The 19,292-nt window shown below is 37.7% G+C and overlaps 1 protein-coding gene across 1 annotated transcript in view; it reads right to left on the bottom strand.

The window, feature by feature from the left end:
- Positions 1-19,292, bottom strand: part of MYO5C (myosin VC) — a 33,992-nt gene that overhangs the window by 12,575 nt on the left and 2,125 nt on the right. The window contains exons 2-26 of the mRNA XM_066558518.1: positions 18,327-18,437; positions 17,310-17,475; positions 16,901-17,045; positions 16,368-16,524; positions 15,734-15,877; positions 14,767-14,848; positions 14,090-14,197; positions 13,466-13,572; positions 12,559-12,824; positions 12,060-12,141; positions 11,587-11,727; positions 10,808-10,933; positions 10,108-10,191; positions 9,101-9,235; positions 8,670-8,767; positions 7,093-7,179; positions 6,895-7,006; positions 5,768-5,979; positions 4,400-4,565; positions 3,902-4,048; positions 3,178-3,342; positions 2,860-2,953; positions 2,242-2,305; positions 1,024-1,204; positions 365-458 (exon numbers count right to left, since the gene is read on the bottom strand). Of these exons, the coding sequence (XP_066414615.1) occupies positions 365-458; positions 1,024-1,204; positions 2,242-2,305; positions 2,860-2,953; positions 3,178-3,342; positions 3,902-4,048; positions 4,400-4,565; positions 5,768-5,979; positions 6,895-7,006; positions 7,093-7,179; positions 8,670-8,767; positions 9,101-9,235; positions 10,108-10,191; positions 10,808-10,933; positions 11,587-11,727; positions 12,060-12,141; positions 12,559-12,824; positions 13,466-13,572; positions 14,090-14,197; positions 14,767-14,848; positions 15,734-15,877; positions 16,368-16,524; positions 16,901-17,045; positions 17,310-17,475; positions 18,327-18,437 (3,274 nt within the window). The remainder of the gene's footprint in view (positions 1-364; positions 459-1,023; positions 1,205-2,241; positions 2,306-2,859; positions 2,954-3,177; positions 3,343-3,901; positions 4,049-4,399; positions 4,566-5,767; positions 5,980-6,894; positions 7,007-7,092; positions 7,180-8,669; positions 8,768-9,100; positions 9,236-10,107; positions 10,192-10,807; positions 10,934-11,586; positions 11,728-12,059; positions 12,142-12,558; positions 12,825-13,465; positions 13,573-14,089; positions 14,198-14,766; positions 14,849-15,733; positions 15,878-16,367; positions 16,525-16,900; positions 17,046-17,309; positions 17,476-18,326; positions 18,438-19,292) is intronic.

Genomic DNA, 19,292 nt, shown 5'->3' with positions numbered 1-19,292 from the left:
ATGAATGAAAACTAGATAATATATTGTTTACACATTTTTGGGTCCCTTGTTAAACTCTAAGTGAAGTTTAGATTTTAGGTGAAATTTAAATCATTAGTTTGTATTTCTAAACACAAATGAGAAATGTCTGAAATCAGAGTTTCCTCAAAGGGGTACCCCAGATCTCAGTGTTCAGTGACCACTTTGTACACTGTATACATACATATATATATTAAAAAAAAAAAAAAAAATATATATATATATGGATGGAATTAAACCACCATGGGATGGGAAAGAGAACTGGAGTTCTGTCATAGCTGACATTGAAGAGATCAATTTAAACTGGCCTGGCTCAATTCTCTGCACTATCTGGTATGAAGCTTACCCCTCAATTCTCTCTTCTGTGAGTGGGCCTGCTTTTCAACATCCAACTTCTGTGTCTGAAGAAGTTCAATTTCCTTTTGCAATTCAGGTATTTTCTGAATCAAACAGAAATCATATACTGACACAAGGAGTGGATGACAAGGGCTGAGTATCAGTTAAATCATAATTATAATTAAGAACAAGTTAATAGGGTGAAAAGCTTAAAATGTGTTGTGTTCTCAGGCATTGGAACAGAACAGTAATGTGAGGTACTGAAAGAAAAATGTTAGTGCCATGGAATTGACTCAGAGAACAAAAATGTGACTTTACACTAATTTAAGGTTCGGTTTATAAGCTACATGTATGGAAAATCCCCAGAGAAACTGATACTTTCTCAGGAAAATGGAAGGAAAACAGATCTATATATTCAAATTTATAAATATTAAAGCACAATTACTCTTGAAAACATGCAATTATTACTGCAAGCACTAACTTGCATTGTCTACTACATGAAAATAATGCAATATAGTGATGTACCAAATACAACTTATTAACTACAGCTTCTTCTAAAAATGGACTGGAAATAAAAAAATTAGTGAAGATAATCTATAAGCAAAACATGCACATTCTTCACTTGCTTTCTCTAGCAAAGACTCCAAAATGAAATGAGTCATGTTTTACCTGTGCTTGTTTTGTAAGCTGTCCTACTTCCATTTTTAAGCCATCCTGAATGATAATTTCTTGCTGAATTTGTTGCTGTAGCTGAATTTTTTCTTCTTTCAGGATCTTAATTTCTCCCTTGAGCAGTTCAATCTCCTTTTCATAGTCCTGCTTCTGGTTTTGGAAATTTTTCTCAAGTATCCTAAAGCACACAATGAAAAGGTAATTTTATTTGTCTACATTCCTAAGTGAAAAAGTGGGCTTTGTTTTAGTTTAATTTGAAGGATGTGCTTCCTTGAAGAACACTTAAATGAACCATAATTACTTGAAAATGCCATCCTACATCCTCAGAATCCACCCACATAATGGATGATAATGGGAGGAGAACATCCCTATATTTTCTAAGAGTTTTAGTATATTTAGTTTTCCTTTACAGTTTCTTACAGTTTCCAGAATATTTCTGCTGGATTGCTTCCAGCATCACACAGGTAATGAGCAAACCAGAAAAACTAGGAAAAGAAATCCTCTTAATGTAGTCTGAAGGTATTGGCAGGTGAAATCAGACTGAGCTGGAGCACCACAGAGCTTCCAGCCCTCAGGAGCAGTGACTGATTGCTCTCTTCACACTTCAGAGAACAGCACTTCTCTGGCACTGAAGGTTCTCTGTCTTGGACTGGAAAAGTAATTGGGAAATAAACACTTGATCCAAGAAAAGCATGCTGAAAGCAACAGCCATTTGTTGATTAATAACAGGATTTTTACTGCAAATTAAATATCTAAGGGGGGGATAAAAAGCTTTTTCCTTTGTATTTTTAACTGAATGTCCTTTACAAACACTGCCTTTCCCTCACACTGAATCCTTCCATTCTGTCCTTTCATATTCACTTCTCAGGAGTTCTGACTGGTGTGGCCATCAGCTGCTCTTCCTCTCCTGAGCAAATTCTGAGGACATCTCCAAAGAAACCATTACCACTAGAGTTGCCTTCAATTCTCAGAGACACAAGAAAAGATAACAAATTGGAAAAGCAAGAACAGTTTGATTTCCTGCATATGACTCACCACAAACAAGGATGTGCTTTTCCTAAACTCTGCATGAAGTACTTCAGTACCAGCACTAGTGCCCAAGAACATGGACAGATTCATAACTGATGTCAGCATAATACATTTGCAGGAGAAAGAAAGGGAAGGAAAGAGAAAAAATGAATGCTGCTTCAAAGAAAAAAAATTCAGATTACATACATTCGCTGGTTTTCTTCTTTTTGTACATCATTGAAGAGTTGCTGTGTGAGGTCATCCATTTTCTCTGTCAAAAAATATTTTAATATTTCAAAGACCTTCATGCAACTGTGCCCATTTATTAAAAAAGCACGACCATGATGAGAAGTTTTGTTTTAGTAAGTAATCCTTAACATATTCTGAGGTTGAAATTGCTCTCTCAAGTGCCAAAAATTATCACAGTACATTTATTAAGTAATGCTATAGAAACAAAAAGATTCTGAGGCACAAAATTGTGCAATTATTCATCTAAAGTATACTTGATCTCATGTGCTGCCTGTGTCCTTTGAAATTAGATTCCTAAAAGTAGTGTATTAAAGGAAGCAAGGATGAAGCTACAATTTGAAGGAACACATGTATGAAAAGGGACATGTAACAGGAGGAGAGGTCCTGCTACTGAAAGAACAAATTTAAATTAACTCTTAATAAAAACACTTGTGCTACTCATCCTAAGCAAGAGAAGGACCAACTTTCAATTTACTACAATTTCAGCACTTTTATAGAACAAAAGCAATTTACTTTTGCTGAAAAACTGACTTTACCCCACTATAACTCCTTTGAAACTCCCTTTAGTTATTGTACCTTTCATTTCCTCAGTTTTTTCTTGGAGTTTTATTTCTAAGGTCTTCTTTTGTTCTTGTAATTCTTTATTTTGATTCTCAAGTTTTAAGATTTTCTGTACAGGCAAAAAGTAAGCAAAATATACAAATTACAAAGGAGGAAGAAATAGGCCACAGAAGATCTTACATTTAAAGAAGCATAAATGGACTCTCTTCCTTTCTTGCTGCCTTCCCCCAAAAGAGTAGTTACTTAGAAACTCTCAAATAATGCATTTGATAAATCCAGTAACCGAAAACATTACTTAAGAATAAAAGCACACAGATGGCAATTATAATATACCTGCTCACTGTCCTCTTTATACTTTTTCCCTTTCTCTTCATATGTTCTCTTTTGAGCAGTTAATTTTTCGAGTTCTGATTCAAGTTTCTGAATTGTATCCACATCATTCATATGAGCTGAAGCCAGATTGGTCAATCGTTCCAGCAAGCCATGATTTTCTCTACTCTGCAATGAGCAGGACAGGATAAAAGGAAATAGAAAAATGCACTGAAACTGTTCCATAGAATTTTAAGGGGAGTTTAAAATTCTGACCTACTTCTTCTCTCCATCCCATATTAGTCACGATTATTTCAACCCAGGACTGTTTCCATCAACTAGATTAAAACTACCATTTTAAAGACAATTTGGCTGGAATGGCTCTCAAAAATAAGCTGCAAAATAAACATAATGTTGAATTCTCCAAAATTACAAAACATGTTGTACCAGAGGAATATCTCACACATCCTTCATCCTAACACTAACAACCCCATCCCGAGACTGGATGGACTTTAGAAACAGTAAAAAAATCAAAAAGGTAATTGCAGACTCTTCTGATTTGCATAATTAACCCAAAATACAAGGAAACCCTAGATGATTTTTTCTACTCTGGGTGTAGAAAGCCTAGTAGTTTGTTATAAAGGACCATAACCCTTACATACTTTCCTGTCTTCTCATCAACATCTTTAACTAGAGCAGATGGGATAAAAAACTTAGCACAAATCAGAAGCTGACTGCTTCCCCTCACCTGTTCTTCTATCCTTTTCTGCAGCTGCTGAACTCTGTATGAGAGCTGGATATTCAACACGAAGCGCCGAATGTTCTGGAACCTGCGCCTGGCCAGCCATGCACGGGCATATTTCTGGAGAACCACAGCCTTCTGCTCCTCACGCATCTTTAAAACAAAGGGTTAGCATCCCTCTGTAATTAGCTCAATCCACAGCAATTGTAACAGCCTGTGAGTCTACACACACTGGTGAGGACAATGCAGCTCAGGGAAATATCAAAATATTGAAATATCCAGGCTGCAGGCACATTTGAGCCACTGTAGTAATCACAGTAAATGGTCTGCATCCAGCATAAACCAGACAGAGAACTTGGCAAAAAAACTAAAAAAACAGAGCAGAAGATACAAAAACCAGATGTGTAAAAGTAAAGTTTTAGGAATAACTGCTATTGTGTTCATCTTTTTTACAGAGCACAAGTTGTCTCCAGTTACTGAAATAAGATGTTTGATAGGCTGTACCTTGCGATACTTTTTTCTTGCTAGAAATCCTCTTGTGTAAGCTTGGATTGTCACAGCAGCCACAAGGATGAGCTGGCAAAGTCTACGGACGAGGTAACCCCGACAGTATTTCTGAATGATTATAGCTGCCCATGTTTCCTTCAGATTTCTTGCAGTTACAGCTTGCCTTAATTCAAAAAACAATAAAATTTACTTAGGTCACATTGGATTTCTCATGCTCATTGCCTTGGTCAGTCAAATTACATACACACACACAAAAAAAAGTGAAGATATCAAAACTGAGCATCCATTATTAAAAATAGAGCTTGTTCTTCAACCAAAGTGAAGGACAGGGAGTTATCCACCACTTTTATATGTGCCCACAAGCATTTGTTCTGATGGTCTCTTTATGAAAACCTCAAAGCCTACACAGAGCCATGTTTCATTCTGCTTTGACAATGCCTGGTGCACTTTCTTTGCAATAATTTGTCCACACTAATCCGCACACCCCTGATTTCCTCTCTGGCTCTGAAGCTCAGCAGAAAGCCCAACTGGGCCATCTATTATCAGCTAAGGACTGAGCTCACAGGCAGACAGGCCTCTTGGGGATCTGGCAGACAACGCTGGAAACCTGTTGGGGTACTTCTCTCATACCAGTTAAATAACTTGACCATGTTCAAGTTCATAATTACAATCAAGAGGAAATGGAAATACAATTGTGGGAATCCTTAAAATCTGAGGGTTTTGGGAAAGCTGCAAAAGGCAGGCTTCAGAGACAGCAGAACTGTGATTAGAGCTAAGCAATAGCCCTAAGATTGGTCAGCAGAAAAATTATGTAAAAAGTAGAAAAGTAGGGACAAATAGAACAATGGTCTGTGTATTAACACTGGTCTAGAATAACTCCCTAAGCTGCAGAAAAGTATATCTAGCAAGATATGAGGAAGTTCTAAGCTTAATAATGGAGCTCTGTGCATTGTGTTTTAAGGCTTACATGCAGGTATTGTATTTGAAATAAGCAAGCATTGTTTTAACCGAGGGTATGTGTGCTTTTAGTGGTTGGATAGAACTACTGTCAATATGCTTTTGCTTTGTGTGATTGGTCAAAAAACTTTTAAACTAAGTTGGAACATTAAGTTCTTAGTCTGCTGCCTGGGATGTGAGCTGCTGGCATCTTCCCATTGTCATAACCATGTAATGAGACTGATGCTGAAAAATAAAACAGCTCAAGGCGCGTTCCAGGCAGTCCCATCCCGTTTGTTACTTGTACACAGCCCCCAGCCGGCGATAAAACCTGACTTGCTCTTAGATAAAACCTCCCCTTGGGGCACCAGCTGGCCCTGTGTGAGGCTGCAGCCAGGAGCAGGACAGCTCCCTGGGCAGGGTGGGTACCTGACGGTGCGCTGCCCACGGTAGTACTGCTGCACGGTGAGCGCCGCGCGGCGCAGGGCCACGAAGCGCCGGCGCTGCAGCCAGCCCCGCACGCGCCGCTGCAGCAGCGTGCACGCCTGCCGCAGCCTGTCCGAGCGCAGCTTCTCCAGGTAAGCCACCTGCCCCGCTCTGAAAAAAATCTTTGTTCTCCCAAACTGATACTGGTTAGGATCCTGAAAGAGAAAACAGTAGGTTCGTTAAGTTTTTAGCTTATTTTTGTGGGCCAGATATTCTCTTCCTTTTATAAATTGTCACTTCAGGCAAGCTCTGCTTCAAGACACCATCTTCCTAAATAAGAATATCTTCTCTGCCTGCTATGTAGATAGGAGTATGTAGGGGGGAAAACCCACTTAGCAGGAAAGACACAGAGAACAACATCAAAAGTTGTACACTCATGATCTAAAATTAAAGGGAGGCTCTGGACTTATCATCAAGGCCTCAACCTCCTCACCTCCTCCTACAGGTCTGGTTCCATGGGCTCAGCAGCACCTTTTGATGCACGTTTCTAGCCTAGAACCAGTGAGCTGTGCGAGCAAAAACTTGGGGTGAGGCTGCTTTTAGGTTCCAGCTCTCCCCCTTGGCCTGTGCCAGAGCTACTCAGCAGGTGTGTCTGTGTTTGGTGTCACACATCCCTGAATCTGAGCTCAGTCCTGGCATGCTGGCCTGACCAGGACCAGCCTCACCACCACAGGCTCACCTAACAAATAGAAGCAATGTGCAAAATAGCAAATTTTTGAACAGCTCTTCAATAAGCTGCATTCCACCATCGAAACCCATCTTGTGCTTGTAATACTTGACAAATGTATACCATTTACTGTTTACTGGTTTATAAATACAGGATCTTTTCCATTTTGCAAGTGACAATATTAAGCACAGAGTGGTTAAATTCTCTGTCTATGGCCACATCATGACTGTCACAGCACAAGGTTACTGACCCACAAGCCTGTGTACAGCACAGTAAATCAGGAAAAACAGCAATAATGTAAATACCTTTCCTGCCTGAGGAGAGATACTACCCTTGACAAAAGAGACCTTTTATTACTCATAGATGCTGTAATACATCTATTGGCTGGTGCAGACAAACCAACCTGGATCAGCCTCTGCAAAACAATCTTGCAAATCTGTTTCTTGTCATTTATGGAGAGCTCCTGCTGTGTCATAAGAATGCTGTAACGGCTGAAAAACTCAATGTAAGTCCACCTGGAAAATTAGAAGTTAACAAATTAATTTCATTAACAGACAAGTAGGTGTTTTGTGGCACAGGGGGGGCTCACTGCTATCCCTACCTGGATGGGTAGCTCTGTGCACTAATCCGAATCGTTTCCAAAACACCACATGCTCGCAGCTGCTGAGCAACTCTCTTGGAATCAAACCTAAAAAAAAAAGCAGTGTTATACTTTGCATTCTTCTGGGTTTGGCATGCTGTAATAATTAGAACCATTCTACCAACTGGATTTGTATTTCTGCTCATAGGACACAAAGCTGCCTGCTTCTTATATAGTGTCTTACTCCATACCACATATTAAAAAGAAAAATCTATTGAAAAATCTGGGTTTTCTGTTTCTTTCTCAAAACTAAAGAAGACTGTATTTATTTGTTTATCTATCTCACTAAAATTCCTATTTCCTTTCAGTATTAACTGTGACAGTTCACAGCAGCAAGTGGTAAAGAATAGTTCCACTCTCAGCACAAAACATACACAGAAATAAACCCTCTCAACAGCCCATTAGGAAGAAACTCTCCAAGTAGTTTTATCCCATTCATTATGAATAAACCAGGATTTGCTCATTAATACATGGGTTCAAAATTACAAACACAAGGCATGGAAAGTCTCTTTCCTGCTCTGGACCAGAGCTGTTATGCCCACAGAGCACACCACCAGTGTCAATTCAGTACTAGCCAAGAGAGTCCTGTGGCTGGCAGATGACTACAGTGTTCTTTCAGAAGCTCTTGGTGCACTCTTCTTGTCTAATTCTGACATATTTTTACATTATCCAAGCTATTTCTGCCCTCGCTGCAGGATCATGAGATCTCAGTGCAGTGATAGCGATATAATATCACCAGTAACGTGTTTTGCATGGAAAGATTTTGTCTGGCTACAAGAAAATGAGCTAACATACTTAAAAGACTGAATTTAGAATCAAAGCTGGCCTCTTCCCTCCTACTCATATGTGACAAAGGCTTTAATTTCATTTGCCAGTGCACTGCCTGCCAGCTGGAAGTTGTATAGCTGACACCAGAGTGCTTCCACAGGTCTGCCCAAACAGAGACCAAGAGCTGCATTAAAGTTTACTCCTGCTCACAGGTTAGTGGTTATCCATCTGGTCATAGGAATTATGAAAATTATCTACCACATATGACTGTATTGAAACATTAAAATTACATAAAAGTTGGCGGAAAATCTGGGGCTATGTTCAACAGTGTTCACATCTTTTCTGACTTCTAAAGCTATTTTAAATATTTCTGCAGACAACAGGGAGTTTCACAAAGAAAATGGCAGAGGTTTTTATTCTCCAAATATGAATTGGGGTTAATCCATACTGCATAAGGGCAACACACCAATATAAAATATTGATCAACTAAAACCAAAGGAGGAAAACCTTTACCCTAAAAATATTCTGACAAATGCACAAGCACTAGTATCTAATTTGAAAATTATTAGGTTAAAGAGTTTTTTAAGGTAACAATAATGATACTTAAACATTCAATTTTTGTAAGAAGACAGTATTTTTTTCAAATTCACATATCTGGGAAGGAAAACCATGTTCTGTATGGGAAGTTTCTCCACAATAAGAGTTTAGCTTGCTGTCACATCACTACAGTGATACAGAAAACCACAGCTGAGCACAGCTAACATACTTACTCAAAAGGCAACTTCTCATCATTTGGCTTTATGCATCTCACATAATGAGGAGTGGTTGCATTGAGTGTCACCATAAGTAAAGACAAAGAATTCCTGAACTGGAAAATACCAGACATAAGAGTTTTGCTAATGAAATATTTCAGTAAAAAGTCAAATCTTGGTCCTTTAGTTATTTGGTAGGTTTTGGCTGGACACTGGGAAATAGGTTTTAGATCTTAAATGCAGGAAATTGAAGACTGTGGCTGTACCAAACAGCCTCCCATATATAAAATAAACACATCTATTATACCCAGACCTGGAGCACTGCTCTGTGGCTCTTGCTGTCCTGAAAACTGGACAGTTCCCCATGAACAGTGACAGAACCCAGTGTCAGACTGCCCAGCATTTCCCAGCAAGTGCAAACACCACAGAATAGCAGGTTTGTGGGGTACCTTACTGCCCACAGTGGTCCGGAGCTGTTTGTTGGGTGATTTCAGAACAGGTCTGGCAGATTTGATGTTTATAGCTGAACTGAAAGGTGAGATGGACACTGGACTGTCTTGAAAAAAATTTGCACACAGATGAAACTAAAAGTGTGGTGAAAGAACCAGAGTTAAACACTGTGTAACTGCAGCATCATTTTAATCAAAATTACATTTACTATACCGTAAAATGCAAACCCCTCAATACTTAGGCCAGGTATTTTGAACTGGGTATCAAACAAACAACAACTGAAAAAAGAGTTGCAATGATTCTGAGTCTATTGTGAAGCACTCACACATTCCACACACAGAACTCAACATCTGTGAAAGCAGCCTGCAAAAGCTTTTTCAATATAAGCAAATATGGACATAAATACAGAGCAGAGCTAAAAATAAGAGCACTTAAGGCTGTGTTTTCACAATATGCAATTTAAATTAAGAATATGTTTTCAGGTCCGACAAAGTCAGCTTAAGAGTAATCCTGAAGTCTCAAGGCTATAGACTTCAAAGGGACAAGCAGGTGGGAAGTGGCAGGCACACATAAGACACCTGATGTTTTCCTTGCCCTGGCATTCTCTTAATCTCTTTTGAAGAATAAACAAAGGCAGTTGTTAATGATAAACCACCTATCAAAGCTGCATGCAATGACTACAGGAGGAAAAAAAAAAGTTTTTCAGTTACAGGGATTACAAAATGCTCTTGAAGGGAGATATTAAAAGAAAACCCCAACATAACTAGCAAAGTAAATGCACATATATGAAGAAATTGAATACTGTGTTTTTTTCATCTTGTATATTATTTGATGGTAAAAATACACACTTCTATAATATTAAATAAATTAATAAAAATAAGACTAAATTAATTTATTCAACCTATTAAAAATTTGTATATCAGAAGAAACATTTTAAAATCAGATCTGAATTAATTCCAGTAAAATCAGGTATTCAGAAGATTAATTATTACTGTTTGTCACAAACCTTGCTCTCTTTCAAGATTTCAATCAATACTTCGTGTACTGTATCTCTGTTTTTTTCCAGAAATCCTTCACATTTATATTCTACCTGTGCAAAAACGTGAAATCATTAACTTTTCAGCAACACATAAACAAACAGTTGGCAAAATAATAATTTTTACTCTCCCAGCTGTGGTTGCCAAGAGCTCTTTATTAATCTCAAACATGACGGCTGAAACTCTGCTTTTCCCAATTCCATTAACTCAGGATTACACACATGGATCCTGCAAATTTAGAAGCAGGAGAAACTGCCAAAATCCAAATCCTTCTGCCTTCATTAGGAACTTCTTTCCTCCTTTCTTCATTATTCTATGACTTCAAATCAAGGCAGCAAAAAGGAATAATACATCTGAAATGTAAATAACTGAGACTAAAATTTGTATGAGCTACAACTATAACTGTTCCATTTATACATTCTATTATTTTTCTGCTTTTTTATTTTGATGATTTATTTTTATGCTCTTAAATTCATTATCTTAACATCTTGTATTTAAATGTCATGTTACAGGCAGTACTACCAATAAACAAATAGCACTATTAGAGATCAATTTTACAGACGTTCCAAATAGGTGTGGCTAATATATCTTATTTCCTACATTTGGTTGTTTTCTGAATGAGCAACTGCTAGAAACACAGGGAACAATACTGGGTTGCTTACACTGTACCTTATCAGCAAAGTGTTGAATGATGAAAGAAGTGTTTGACATCCTTGGCTTTTCAAAGAGTGCGTTTTTATTGACAAAATTATTATACAGCTTTTGAAGCCAGTTTTCATCTTTTCCATGAGGCAACTGTAAGAATAAGAAGGGCAATCTCTTTAACAAACTGGGCTGCTGGAGCAGCAGAGCTGCTGATGGCAATAAACACTCTGCATACAGTGAATTACAAGGCCTAATAACCAGTTCTTGTCTCTCCAGACCCACCAGTAGCAAATCAATTTCTGAAAGAAGTTTGTATTAATCCACAATGTTTTGTATCAAAAGCAGTGATTTGTGGACAACCTAAATTTAAAAAAAACATTGGTGGAAGAGCCCCTGTGGGACTGAGCAGGCCAAATTCCTGCTTGGAGCAGGACTAGCAGCAGCAGACTGCTGCTTTGCCTCCAGTGCAGGAGGTGATGATGAGGGATGAGGATCCCACTGCACTCCTGCCCAGCCTGCTCCAGTCCTGCACTGCCCCACAGGGATGAGCTCCAGCTGCTGCCCTACTTCCAGCTAAGTTCTGAGATCCAGCTTTAGGTTCTTAATACTTACTATAAGAGAAAACAGAATAAGTAATTTATAGTCAAGATTGCCAAATAGAGGGCAAACATTAATGTTCCTTTTCTGAAGAAAATCCTCTATTTCCCATTGGAAATGGTAAAATATGGATTACAAGCCCCACTTGTAAAAATCTATATCGTTTTTGGTTTGCCTTTTTTTTTAATGAGCAAATATTAAATTACCAAGCATTCTTCATCCAGAAGTTCTAAAATTCCCATTTTAGCTTCAATAAGGTCAATGACAGGCTGGTTGTCATAAAAGTCTATTAAAGTCCATGGGATATCTTCCTTCATATATTCTTCTTGTTCAAGTTTAAAGACATGCTGAATTTGCAAAAATTTTGAAAACATAAAGAAGGTTACAATTAAGAGAAAATAAGTACAGTGTCTGCATGTGCATAGTTGTTGTATACATAAGATAGAAAAAATATATTTTGGAGTATATTGTATGTCTGTCTGTAAGAAAATAAACATCTAAATTTTCATTTATATTTATGTGTACCTATGCTTACATAGAAAAATAAAATATTTTTATTTCTTACTGGATAGCCACTATCCAGAAATATCCACCATTCAAGCACAAATAGCATTTACTAATATCCACCCTGAAGCAAAAAAAAAAAAAGATAAAGAACTGTAACAAAAAAAGAACATACCAGGTTAAACTGCTGCTGTAGTTTTTCATTAGCATAATTGATACAAAATTGTTCAAAACTGTTCACATCAAATGTTTCAAATCTGAAACACAATTCAAGTAAGAAAAAAAATCTTTTGACATCAAAATCAAATGGCAGCATCCCTGAAACTCTTTGGAGACATCCTAATGTTTCTAAGACAATTAACTAATGGTAAGACTAATGAAGATGCTAAGGAATTTCAAAACTTCTCTAAAAGCTAATGTTACCAGACATAATAAAGCTAAAAATCCAGAGTTAGATCTAAAAGAATCATATCAGAAACGAAATTTAAACCTCATTCACAAAAAAAGATGGTATTTATAGTAGCAGAGGATTTCTACCAATCTGGGTGCTAAAGAACTTATATAACTATGACCTTTTAGTAAAACAAGCCCCTCCAAATTCATTACCAGTACAAAAAAGTGCCTTTTTTATCTACTCCAAAAAAAAGGCACTCTGTTTCCAGAGACATTCTTACCCATAAATATCCAAAACACCAATGAAAGTGTGCTGTTTGCCAGGGAACTGCAGAGCTTGGTTAATTCTTTCCACAATGAAGTCAAATAAATGGGAGTAGATTTTCTTTGCCAGGGCATCCCTGGCGTTGACAGCCTGGGCCCTTGTCATGGGCTTCACCACGGTCTCTGAGGTGGTGACAATCTTCCTGTGGCACAGCCACCGGGCCATTTTGTCACAGTTTAAATCCAGAAGCTCACAGAATATACTGAGGTGTTTATCTTCCATCTTTAAAGGAGATCAATAAATATTATTAGGGTATCTTTAATTCTTTAACTGTCTGTAACTGTGTAATTCTTTAACTGTGAAATGCTTGCTCTGCTGCCACCAAACTATGATTTTTATTTTGAGATAGGCAGGGGGCTCTATTTACTTCCTCATCTGATAAAATAGCAAGATGAGCTAAAGCAAATAGTACTGAATAGAACTTCTGATATAGGAGAGAAAAACTTGGACTGGATGAGATGTTTTGGATTAAGACACTGAAAGTTACTTTGGTCTATTTTTAGGTGTTGCCTTTCAGACTTGCATAGCTTGCTGGGACACATTCTGAGCAGCTTTCACTATGCTCTGGTTCCTGCATCCTGCAGAGAGTTCCAAAATGGATTTTCCAGCAGCTGTGGATCAATTGGATATGGAGTACTCTTAGCCACACTTTGCCTTTTGTTAAGACTTTCTGAAGCCGGGCACAGAACAGCATCTGTGTGAACACTTGCTGCTGCTCCACACAGATGGAGATGGAGAAATCAATCAAGCTTAGTACACCAGATTTAATGCTGCTCTGAGCCCCAGATATGAGAGAAACTATTGCTAAAGCACTTCTGGCATAGAATAGAAAATGTTGGTATCTGAGTGAGCTACTTCCTTACACTGATGGATGATCTTTCATCTCCAACAGCTGCTATTTCCACATTGCCCAAGTGCAGGATTGCTGCCAGCATTTTAAAAACATCCATCTGAAAATCCCTCTTCAGACCTAAAAAAACATTCCTTGATTACTTGAAATACACAGAAACAGTACAATTAATTAAAGCAGAACAATGCTGGGTTACTTGCTTTGTTGTGCAGCCAAGAATTGTACAGCATCTCTGCAGAGTAGGATGCAAATCCTTGGTTCTGCCAATTTTCTGCCTGTCTGATCTGATGATAGATTGGGCATAAGTTCCTGTACCTCCCCAAGTGCCAGCTCAAGTCTGATTTAGCTTTTACATAAGCTTTTACTGGGGCAAAGAAGCTTCCAATTCCACTTCTGCCACAGCATGTTAGTTTATGGCCAAGAAGACTCCAGCCCTCAATGCTTCTGACCAGTAACAATTAACACCAGTTGCTAATTGCTCCTACCTAGCACTTCAAAAACAGACCAACCACAATGAACAAGCTGTAAAAAATCTATTTTGGTAATTACTACTAACATTCTGGATATTTCAGAAACAATAAACCTTTGCCCATTTCAGGAAAAAAAATCTACTGAAAATGTATCCCCAAGAATTTACCGAGTAAGGCAAATGTCTTCTGAGTCTCCACCATATTTGCTCTGTCATCAACCCCTTCTATTACAGTGCTGCCACCCATTCGTGTGTAGTTAAATTCTTCTGCGCTCCCTGTCGAAAAGAAGCAAGTCTTATAATTCTGCAAAAATTAGGGACCGGGGAGAGCTACTTGTTAAAACTTTGGTAACACAAAACAACTAAAGATGCTGTAGATACCAATGTTTCAGTGACGAGGTGGAGGTCCTCTTTTTTCTGAGGGAAATCCATGTGCCCAGCTCAGTTAAGCTGACACAAATCAGTATCCATAATTCCTAGAAATCCTAATAAACAAACTGGAATGGAGACTGTGTAAACATACACCTAAATTCTGCTTCTCCCAGCTTCTCTGTAGATAAATGAATCAATTCCCTAAGCTGTCATAGCATCTGTCACTACAGAAAGTAAGAAATAAGATTTCCAAAGACACTCAGGTACTTGATGGTGCACTATCTGAGTTTCCAGGGATTTGCTACCAAGTCCAAAACCAGCAGGATTAAGAGCTAAGTGACTTTAAAATGCAGGTCCTGTTTTAAGGCTGTGAGATTTATGCTGTAATGCACTAAACATCCTAACACTTGAAAACCAAGCCTTAAAATGCTGCACTGCAAAACTGAAGAGCAGGTTATTTTCTTGAGACCTACCCAATTTAAGATGTTCATATTCAGGTTGCATAGCAGATGCACACAACTGATAAAATATATGGTAGTTCCTTTCATTTTCTGACTGTAAAATAAAGCAAAGAGTAACACCACAGGAAAAAAATTAACAACAAAATGAAGAAACAAACTGAAAAACACCTGATATTCAACATACTGTAAAGTGATAATGACAACTGAAGGCTAAATTCTGCTGCAACATAGGTTAGCAAAGACATTGCTTATTATTCAAATGGTCCATCTTAGCAAGAGCTTTGAAAGTGATACATTCAAGTATACTTTATTTCCACTGCCAATATGCATAGTTCTTTCCCCAAGGATGTTAATAAGTTCTTCAGCTTGAACAACCATCTACTAACAAGAACTGTCAAATGTTGTAACAAAAAGATGTGTAGGAGTGTCAGCTGAAACACTGCCCTGGGGGAACTCAAAAACCTCTCCATTTCCAAACCATCCTGCAGGGCAGAAGATATCCAGAAGTATTTTTCAGTGTACTTACAAAGTTACAATACTACTAAAAAAGAAACCTCTGTAAAAACCATTTTATAAAATTAAATACCTTCTTTAGTCTATTATCATCAGCCATGACATTGAAGTGAGTCACATGAAATAAGCCTTGGCCTTATAAATTTTCAGCCATTTTTTCACTCAGACTCTCTCTGCCCCGTATATGCTGTTCCTTTCCAGATACAATTGATTTCTGCTACTGTTGCAACCACAAGTACCAGATTTGCAGTTATTTCAGGGAATTGTCCCTGAGAAGCATTCTTCACTTAACAAAAGGAAGAACATGAAATAAAGTAACTTATCATAAATAATATTAGTTTCTGTCAAAAAATAAATCAATTGCTGATTGGATACACTCTTCAGAACTTCACATAATATTTTCAATATAGAACTAGTACAGTGCATCAGGACTGACCTTGACTATTTTAGACTTTATTTTACCCACCTGAAATACAACTCTGGATTTCTCAAGCAGGTATGTTCTCATGTTAGCTCCAATGATTTGGTAACTGTGATCAAAACTGATTTCAGTGTATTTCCCAAATCGACTGCTGTTATCATTCCGTGTGGTTTTCGCATTGCCCACAGCCTACAACAATTATAAACTTTTACAATTTGATTTACTCATGTCTCTCATAACAATTACTTTGTCAAAACTTGAGTCAACTACAAGTTTCTAAAATCAAAGGTGCTCAGGGATCAATCTCTGATCAAGCACTGAACTCTGTTACTTATATTTTGACAAGCCTCAAATCAAATAGTAAAATGCTACATAAACTGAAAATCAAAGTATACTTTTCCAGCATAAGGGTCCAAGTAATAAAACCAATCAACTTGTTCAATATTGTTACATCATCATCTAATTAGGCAAACTAGCACCTCCAAAGGGCCACTGGTAAATCAGACAGAACCAGGTGTTCCTGAGGCTGAGCACCTCTTTCCATCAGTAACATTCAGAGGCTAAAATTCAAATTTAAATACCCAACTTAGACAGATGAAGCATCCCTAAAGATTTCAAACAAAATTTCCCAGAAGCTCTCAGAATTCTTCTCTGGATGAGTACATCCCCCCAAACTTACCTCAGTTATTGGATTGGATGCCAGTACTTTATCCTCCACGTGAGCATTGCTGCTTGACTTACTCACAGTGGCAAAGTATCTCATGGTATACCTTGCAGACACAGTCTTTCCAGCTCCTGATTCTCCACTGACTATAATGGACTGATTTTTGTTATTTCTAAAACCAAATAATCAGACAGTTTATGTCAGACATGTCTAAAGGGCATGTATAAATGTAGGAATTACACACAATGTTTGAAATCACAGCTGTGCCCAAGTCTTATACATCAGTTCCATCTTACATCTATTCTTCTCTTTCTCCTCCTCAGCTGTAACCTCTAGGTTGATGTCATTGCTAGTCACTAAGTTTTACCCCTCATCAAGGATGAAAATAGTTTTGGTTCTAGAAATTCCCCAGCTGGTTAAGGAATTCCTTCTCCTCTAATTAAGCTATGTGTTCAAAGGTATTCCTAATAGCCAGTAAAATTAAATGACAATTAACAGTGCCACTAGACTTCAAGAGTTATTTATGGACATTAAATAACATACTGTACCTTGCCATTTGCTTGTATGCTTCTTCTGCCACAGCAAATATGTGTGGATCCATGTCCCCCATGTTTTGCCCACTATATGCATGGATAATGGCATCTCCATATATTGGCAGCTGCTTATAGGGGTTTATTGCAACCAGAATTATCCCTGCAGCAAAGTATACAAAACAAAAATAAAACACAGGTTAGTTATATGAAATGCCTGGTTTTGGCAGTTGAAATAATACAAAGTTGCAATATTTTCTAGGTAGAATATGTTGATGAACAAACAAGTATACTCACATATAAAACCAGTTAACATGAGTTAAAATACATTTTAGGAAAACATTACACACATCATGTTGCAAACTGAATCAAGATTAATACTTTTTAAAAAAGATTTTTAAAAACCTCTTCATTTCACTTAGCTTACCACTATATGTGTAGATAAGCTTAGACTCCACAAAACGAATTTTAAGGTTGTGTAGAACAGCTGGTTCATGCAGGTAACTGAGGGCAGTGAGATCATTTTCACCAACAAGTATGTCAGGATTTCGTAGTGGTGGCAAAGCAGCTGGATCAACAGGGTAACTCAGGTCCTGTCAACAAAAATTACTTGAAATGTCATAAAATGCATTATGTTTGCATAAATACAAATCTTCTACCTTTACATGAAGTTATAGAGTTGATGGAGCCCTGTCTGATCTTCTATTTCATTGTTCCATACACCCCACTGAACTTGGGGGAATTGGAGCTGTTCATTGCTTATGAAAAAAAAAGCCTCGTTCTCTTTATTTACAATATTTTGTATTGAAATCTGTAAAAACTTGACATGTTCAGCTCTCTAAAAACAGGCACATTTCAAGTACAGATGAGAATAATAGATCAGCTGCAAATGAATGAAAGTAAAGACCTGGTCAGAACTCAAGTCAGCTCTATAACTGTCCTTACTTGCAACACCTCAGTTTTCCTTACAGAGAGTTTAAAACTCACCTCTGTTTCTTTCAACAAATCCATTTAATCATACCTTTAGTATTTATCTTTATGGAACAGGAATGCAGAAACACAGAAATGCTTTCAAAGTATTAAATCTGTAAAGAACTTAAATACTAAAATTAACAATCTTACACAAACCAACTAAAAAAGCAAAAAGCTGGCTCTGTGAGAGCGAACTATGCCTGTCCTGCACTTCTGATTTTCACTTCAGTTTAGGATGAGTTTCAGGGCTTGTCTTCAAAGCAATCTCTGAGGTATGTTCTCCATGCTAATGTCTACAGACTGTAGAATTGCACAGCTCATATTTTGGGCAGCAGGTGTGTACTGTACCAATTTCAATATGATGAAAAAGAGAAATGTGTATATGTTATTTAGATCCCATAATGGTGAGTGCTATGTTTCTGCATAAACATATCTCAGCAAACCCCACAATAATTCAGGCCTTTCTCCTTACAGTTCCATCTTCTAATTGTACATGGAGAAAACTGTCTCCAGCTTTGTAGTTTTTTGTGATTTCTGCAGACTGCCAGACTTCTTCATTATCAGGGATCCAAACCCTATTGTACTGTAACAGAAAAACAAGACAATAGTTAGCTTAGCTACTATCATAATACCAGGCTAGCATTAAAAAATACCTTTCAAACATCAAGTGCAACGCCATTCCAGGACTTTTGGGGTTTACTATTAGCTCTGTACAGCAGGATTTTTTTTTTGTGGTTTTGTTATTTTTCATGAAAGAATAAAAAAAGAAAGCAGACTCATTAATTTCAGACATGCATATTCTGCTCCTGTTCAGAGCAGAGTCTGCAGAACAACCCAGCATGCAGGAAGGTGAGCAAGGGCCAGACTGTTGCCAGGCTCTTCAAATCCTGTAACACTGAACAAAGAATAAAACACACTTAAAGGGGACACCTTGTTTCTAGGAGGGTTCAAATAAGCAAGTACCAGAGAAAGCATCTCATTACCAGAATTCATACAATCAGGTATGGACAATCACTCCCCGAATTCAAGTACAGAACACTGAAATCAGAATGCATTCTGCTAGAGGCACATTGTCATACCTAAGAAAGATTGCACAGTTCCCTTTCTTTTAATGGGACTGAAGTGCAACCTCCAAACATCTTTCCCTGCTCTAGGACAAACTTCAAAGACTACTGGCTGGTTTCTTTCTTTACAAGCAATCAACTGGCATACTTTAGCTCCATCCCAGCAAGGTATCTGTAACCTACTGAAGCACAGATATTTGAAAAAAAAATTTGAATGTAAGTTATGCTGTTTGAACCATTTAGTTCTCGTATGCTGAAGTTAAAATGCAGAAGCAAAAGCAACTTCTTTAAATGCTCTACCTGAGAAGCTATGGGAAAGAACATTCCTTAAAAGGATATAACACAGCTGGAAACCTCAGGAGTAGGGAATTACT

The sequence above is a fragment of the Molothrus aeneus genome, chromosome 13, assembly GCF_037042795.1.
Source record: "Molothrus aeneus isolate 106 chromosome 13, BPBGC_Maene_1.0, whole genome shotgun sequence".
In the NCBI taxonomy this organism is placed as follows: domain Eukaryota; kingdom Metazoa; phylum Chordata; class Aves; order Passeriformes; family Icteridae; genus Molothrus; species Molothrus aeneus.
Note: the sequence above shows the minus strand (reverse complement) of the source record. Positions and strands in the feature narration are given on the sequence as shown.